The sequence below is a fragment of the Microtus ochrogaster genome, chromosome 10 (genome assembly GCF_000317375.1).
Source record: "Microtus ochrogaster isolate Prairie Vole_2 chromosome 10, MicOch1.0, whole genome shotgun sequence".
NCBI lineage: Eukaryota > Metazoa > Chordata > Mammalia > Rodentia > Cricetidae > Microtus > Microtus ochrogaster.
In genome coordinates, this window is record NC_022016.1 from 20,659,633 (window position 1) to 20,666,923 (window position 7,291).

Consider the following 7,291-nt stretch of genomic DNA (forward strand, 5'->3'; position numbering starts at 1 on the left):
TATTCCTAGTTGATATTTATTTATTTATTTATTTATTTATTTATTTATTTATTTATTTATTTTGGTTTTTTCGAGACAGGGTTTCTCTGTGGCTTTTTGGAGCCTGTCCTGGAACTAGCTCTGTAGACCAGGCTGGTCTCAAACTCACAGAGATCCGCCTGCCTCTGCCTCCCGAGTGCTGGGATTAAAGGCGTGCGCCACCATCGCCCGGCTCCTAGTTGATTTTTAAAAATCAAACAATTCTCCATGCTAACCAATTGCAATTACAGCCGTACCATTTTCGTGGCAGGAGAGTATAGGAAACTGGCCATGCCAACCAGATTAAGCATGGTTGGCAGTTTTCTATTCCCAGCTTTAAATAGCATATGCACCTTTAGAATGAATCCCTCACTCTCTGAACTGTGGGGTCCAACCTCTTCCCTTCACCCCGAATCCCACCTCTGCATAGTACAGAAGCCAATGGATCACAAGGAACCAGGCTGGAGCCAGAGAGGAGGAAGGGTTTGGCCTGTTTTGGTTAAACACTAAAGGATCCTTATATTCCACATATCTTTGCATTTTACTATCTACAGAGGACTCTAGACCTCTGAGGTAACAGCTCCCAACTCTGCAATTACACCCGGATTTCAGTAAGAGACAGAATGTCTGAGTCTGATCCTAACCTCTTTAGGTAAAATTGTCTATGAATTGAAACTTTGATAAATGAGCAGAAATGAGGCAAGCCTGTCATGTTTTATATCCAGAAACTGGAAAGACTTTCCCAAACCATTTTTAGTGTCTCTAACACTAGAGATATTATTATTCTATTTAAAAAGTCTGCCCTAAAGCTCTAGTCTACATGAACACCTCATTTAATTCTAAAGTTACACTGGTGCTCGTATGACGGGCTATATTTGGCACAACCATATTTTTCAGTGATCATTAAAAAAGAAACGTTTTAATACACATTTCAAAAAGGACATTCTGACTTCCTATAATTAACCCCGGGCTCCAGAAGGGATTGTTGAGAGAGTCACAGCATGGCTCATTGTTACAAAAACATTTCTCTCAACTGAGTTTATAAATTAATAAGGTCCCTTCTATTAGAGAACCTAGTTAGCAGAGCATCTCTGCAAATATTACAGATTTAAAAGCTCAAAGGCACATCAAAGTCCTTTCCAACACTGTGAGTTTCCCAAGGTTCTGGCTCCAGTATTGGTTTTCTTTGTTCACAAGCATAGTTCATGGGGATGCTTTTGAGGGAGGGGTATTTTTCTTCTGTGTGCCAACCAGTATGCATATTTACTCCTCATTCCAAGGGTCCTTTAAAAATATTAATCAGCATAGTAAATGGAGAAGGAGATACTGCTATTTCAAAATTCACATGGCCTTGGAAGGCAGGGAAACCCAATATTTAACAAAGGAATGGCGCAATGCCATGACTTCTTTGGGACAGAGCATGTTTCGTGAGTTGAATGGTTCACTCTCTCCAGTAGAGGCAGGCCCCTGCCTCCACCTCACTAGACCTGTGCAGTTGAGCATCCTCCTGAAAGACTCTTCCATTCAAAAGAGGGCCCCCTTGTCTCCCCACAGCCTCTAATTTTAAGTTTCACATTAAAAGAGCTCAAAGATACAAACCAACGCTCGGCATTCAATCCTGGCTGGCTGGAGATGCACTCAGACTCTGGTAGAAGCACCTGCAATAGTGCTCTTTCTGGATGGACTCATTTGAGGTCTAGAAACAAAAGTATCTAAGGTCCGTGTAAATCTTTACTACCTGAGAGTTGGCATAGGAAAGAGTAGGAATCTTCTAGAAGAAACAAATATTACTGCCGATAATACCACAGTTGTTTATTTAGAAAAATACCGAGATACACAAATTGTATCTCATCTTGAAAGACACACTCATCCATCTGCCTTCCTGGGACTGTTGATCTAGCTTCCATGTTTACTTGATAGACGCACGCAGCCAGCCACAAAAATGCATTTCTACTGAGTAGTATACATAGATCTTGTGAGAAATCTCAGGTTACATTTGGAGTTTCCTTGAGCACACAAAATTGTGGGCCTTGCCTTTACTACAGTTCTTTGATTGCCATTGTCCTCTTTTGTGAACCAAAACACAGTTCTTCCCAGGCTTTGGGTGCTGAGGGTGTCCTCTCTTCCAGCTGGTGAAAGCAACAGGTTCACCTCCAATCCACTCCCAGTGGCCAGTGCGGCCTTGGTTCTTCAAACCTAGTGTGAGGTAAGAAAACACGCCAAGTATTCTTATTACATTCAAACTTAGGTACCGTGGCTATCCTATTTCTTTTCTTCTACTCCCCTTTCAGTACTGGATTGAATTTATGTCTTTACACATACAAGGCAAGTGCTCTACCAGTGGGCTAGGTCTCCTACCCTACTCTGCTATTGTTCACTCTTTGGGTGTGGTCTTAGTAGTTCCCCAGCTAGTCTTGAACACAAAGTCTTCCTATCTCAGACCTCCCAAAATAGCTGTAATTAGAGGTGCGCACCACCAAACTGCCTTAGTCTATAGTACTAAGTGTAGTTATAAAAATGTGAGTCCCAGTTCTAGATCCAGGAGTAGGATTTGGGGATACAACATGACACACTTAGGAGTATTGGACTTTGGTGCCAAGCAGATTCTGTCCTCTGGGTAGGTAGGTTACTCACCCTTTCTGTCTTTTAGTTTTCTTGTCTAAAGAATGAGCATAAACACAATCTATACAACATTGTTGAAGATGAAATATGATAGCTCATGTAAAACTCTTACCCTAAACAAAGAACTCCAGGCAACTAAAGAATGCTGAGAGCGGCAGAGACAGCCTTTCCAGGCAGGATGCCCTCGACTGGTTATCTAACACCAATTAGTCAAACCTGAATTCATACACACAAGTTAATGTTATACGGACTGAGCAGGTTGTATTTGTATATTCAAATTTATATCATTATGCAATTATATAATTATAATAATATATAATTAAAGAAATAGAGGCCATGAATTTGAGAAAGAGCAGGTGGGGGGTAGGAGAGTATTGTGTGCCGTGGTTCTCAGCCTTCCTAATGCTTGCCCCTTTAAGACAGTTCCTCATGTTGTGGTGACCCCAACCATAAAATTATTTCATCGCTATGTCATAACTGTACTTTTAATATTGTTATGAATTATATTGTAAATATCTGGTTTTTGATGGTCTTAGACAACCCCTGTGAAAAGGTTATTCAATTCCTAAAGGGTCACAACCTACTGTGTTAGAGGGGAGAAAGGGATGGGGGGAGATGATTCTAAGATTTTTTTAAAAAAAACTTTTTAACATATCTTAATGTCTACTTAATGGCAGCTGTTACTATTTTTGAATTTATATTTACTTTTATGTGTATAAGTATTTTACCTACATGTAGGTCTGAGAATCATACATGCGCACTGCCAGAAGAAGGCATAAAGTCCTCTGGAAATGGAATTACAGAGAGTTGTGAGCTGCCATGTGGGTGCTGGGAACCAATGCCAGCTCCTCTGCAAGGGCAGTCAGTGTTCTAAGCTGCTGAGCCATCTCTCCAGCCCCAGAAGCTATGATCGTCCCTGCCACCTACCCACAAAACTCCTGTCCCAGGGAAACAGAGATTTTGCTGCCCATTATTCTTTCTTTCTGTTCTTTAAAAGCCTTTGATGTCATTTGAATAAAATGCCCCACCCTGGGCTTATAGGGACTGGCATGATTGGGAGGTGTGGCCTTGTTGGAGCGGGTGTGGCACTGTTGGAGGAAGTGTGTCACTGGAGATGGGCTTTGAGGCGTCAGTTCAAGCCATGCCCAGTGTGGCATTCTCTCTTCCTGCTGCCTGCAGATCTAGATGGAGGACTCTCAGCTCCTTCTCCAGGAGCATGTCTGCCTGCACACTGCCATGTCCTGCCATGATGAAAATGGACTAACACTCCGAAACTGTAAGCCAATACCAGCTAAATGATTTTCATTATAAGAATTGCTGTGGCCATGGTGTCTCTTCAGAGCAATAGAAATCCTAAAATAACCTTCACTTTCATTCAGAAGATGTTTCATTCTGCTACAATTCCAATAAAAATCCATTTTCCTCCCCTTGCCACTCTACTCCCATTGGACATTTCTGGAAAATTAGATTCTAATATTCTAATAAGCATTCTAATATTCAAATATTAGATTCTAATATTCTACTAAGTATCTGTAACACTTAAGGAAGCATATCTCCTAATTCTCCTAATAGAAATTTTAAAAAGAAAAAGTACAAGAAAGGAACTCTGTGTAATGGCAGCACAGCCTGAAATCTTGCCACTCAGTCTTGATCATGACAAAGGTTCTGGCTGCCAGCATGCTTCCTTCCTCCACTAAAACTACAGCCAGGAGCACCCTGTCCTGCCCTGGATTACCTCCTGGGATTATTGATCAGATAACATGTGCCTCTGTGAACACAAAGCCTTAGAATCATTATGGATGTACAGACCACTTTTAGGCCATGTCTGAATCTGAAGACCCAGTGAAGCTTACAGGGAAAAAATGAGAACCAGAGAGTCGCTTTATGACTGTTACCCCGCACACACTGCCTCTCAGAGGAGCAGAGGGAACATTGACTCTGATGTGTCCTGAGAATTCTGCCTCTGACGTAAACTGTAAAAATTTGTTGTAAATATCAAAATCAGAAAAAAAATATTAAAAATCTGAAAATTCGAGGATTAAGATTCAAAGTACACATAATTGTTGATTAGTGGTAAATTATTTCCAAAGTTAGCATGCAACTCTACTTATACATACAAATTCTACTTGCACATAAATTTCTTTTTTTATTCTAAACTAGCCCATGTCTCATAAAGCTATACACCTGCTTTTTCACTTAGTACCTGGTCACAAACACAAAGTAATATCTGTCATCTATAACAATATAGTATATAATTGTTGAGTCAGTTAATATATACATAAGTTTTGTTACAGCTTTATTAGCTAATGTAAGGACAATAAATATTAACTGTGCCTTCACATAGGCATGCTATAATCTAATTTACTCCATTTATATACATTACTAAATTCTTAAATTTTAGAAACACTATTGTATTAAATGTTTTTATTTATCAGTCTAACTACATCCCTAGTTATTTCTTTGAAATAGATGTACAAGAATGAAAGTAGTCCTCCAAAAAGCCAAAAAGTCTAAAGTTTTTTTTTTCTTGCTGCTAGGTATTGAACCCAGGATCTTGTACATGCTTAAAATATGCTCTGTCACTGGACCGTACTCCTGGCCGTGAGACGGTTTTATCTGACTGAGCAGCTAACTATTGCATGCCATCAGTGGAAGGGCGGGGCAGGTATCAGTTTCTTTGCTGTTTGAGTGCTTGCTCTCTGCTCAGCAGAATGAAGACACTTACCTATCCAGAAGGGCTTTCGTCCACTGATATCCCATAACCACTGCATATGCCTCCGGGAGAAGACGGTCACAAGGTTGCCCTGATACCTGCACACACACAGATGAAAACAAGGATCTCAGCACCAGGGGGTATACATTGCTGCTCATACGATGTGCATAATAGAAACAGAAAGGAAATTAGTAAATGCACAGAAAATGCTTTCGATATTTTAGTACTCGGCTTAGCTTTGATTAGTCTGTGGGGTAGGGGATAGGCAACACCAAGGGAAGCATCATTTTATTATATAGCTCTATTTACATTACAGTTCAAGGTAATTAGAATATCTTTTTGGGAATTAATAACTGCTTGTAAAGACTAATTAGACTAATTACTTAGTATGGAAATATTATAAAGGTTATCATCCCCTCCTTCTCCTTGGAGACAGGGTCTCATGTAACCCAGGCTAGCCCCAAACTCCACACATAGCCAACGATAACTAAGATTAAACTTCTGATCTTCTTACAGAATTTTTTTTTCCTAGCTGGTATAAATTTGATAGTCATGACTTAATTTGACCAGTAAGGCACCTTGATTTTCTTCCCTGATAAAATGACTGGAAGTCTAAATTTTGAACTTGACGTGTTTCCTCAAATAACCCAATAAACATGGCCCTTCTGATAGCTCAGTGAAATGGGACTAGCTCCATTGTCAACCCTCATCCACTTTACAGAGACGAGAGAAACTCTTCCTGCCAATACACACCATTCTCCCTCAGAACAGACTTGTCCATGACGTCCACTAGCTGAGCGAATCCCGGAAGCAGGAGTCTATTACCCGAATTCCCCATAGAGCTTACTTAAAGCTCGTTAAAAAACACTCCGATCAAAACTGGTAGGTTATTTTCTTCTTGAAAAGAGAAGAAATGGGTTCGAAGAAGAAGCAGTTCGTAACTAACGTATGCACATAACCAATCATGGCGGCACGTTGTGTCCTGTAGAAATGCATGTATTACAACTCACAATACTTAAAAGGAGGAATTTAAAATGTTAAGGGCTGATGAGATTGCCCAGAGGATAATGCCATGCCTGATGACTTCAGGCTTGGGGTCCGCATCATGGAGGGAGGGACAGGACTGTCTTCCACGCTGCGCTTTGACTTCCACGTGTGCGTCACAGCGCTCAGGCACCACATGTCCATAGATGAAGGGGGGGCAAAATGCCATTTAAAAAAAATTAAGTCAAACGACAAGAAAATAAATCACAATGATTTTTTCCTGCCTGATACACCTTTGTTGACACGAAGACAAGAGGGAAATAAAATAGCAACACATAAGGAGTTAAATAACTGCGCGACTAAACTTTGTTCATTTTGCCTATCTTTCCAAAATTCGGTAACTATAATTTGTTTTTTAAATGATTTTTCCTTCCACTAACACAGTTCTGTAATTCAACGGTGTCTTACAGGCCTCCCGAGATCTGTAAGACTGCAGGAGAGCTTCAGGCTGCTGGACTGGAGCTTTATGACTTGGTTTTGAACTCATTCTTTACTGCTGGCTCGTGCCTGACAGTCACAGCCGCTGCAGTGAGACATCTTCTCATATCCAGTGTGGTCATTCTTTGTGCTCTGGGCTCAGGACACACGGTATTCAGCTTATGCTAGACAGACTTGGGCTATCCCATCACTGTGGAGTGCTGGACTAAGTAAGAATGGGAGAGGCAGGATCCATTTCCCGCTTGGCACCTCTGTCTCCTGCCTGCTAATTTTCTTACCGAATGCCGCCAACCTCGCAGCCATCACTGGGATGGATGTAGGTTTATTTCTGGATGCCTAGCATCTCCCCTGCTTGAAAAAATTTGAAGCTATCTTTAAAGCAGACTTTACAAAATGCATTTCAGTTGCTTAAATACAGTTCTAGTTTTCTGTTTAACTCTCCAAAAAAAAAAAAAA

At 40.7% G+C, this 7,291-nt stretch overlaps 1 protein-coding gene across 1 annotated transcript in view; it reads right to left on the bottom strand.

The window, feature by feature from the left end:
- Positions 1 to 202: 202 nt before the first annotated feature.
- The window catches only part of Frem1 (FRAS1 related extracellular matrix 1), a 152,423-nt gene continuing 145,334 nt past the window's right edge, over positions 203 to 7,291 (bottom strand). The window contains exons 36-37 of the mRNA XM_005352752.3: positions 5,366 to 5,451; positions 203 to 2,214 (exon numbers count right to left, since the gene is read on the bottom strand). Coding sequence (XP_005352809.1) covers positions 2,009 to 2,214; positions 5,366 to 5,451 — 292 coding nt within the window. The 3' untranslated portion in view covers positions 203 to 2,008. The remainder of the gene's footprint in view (positions 2,215 to 5,365; positions 5,452 to 7,291) is intronic.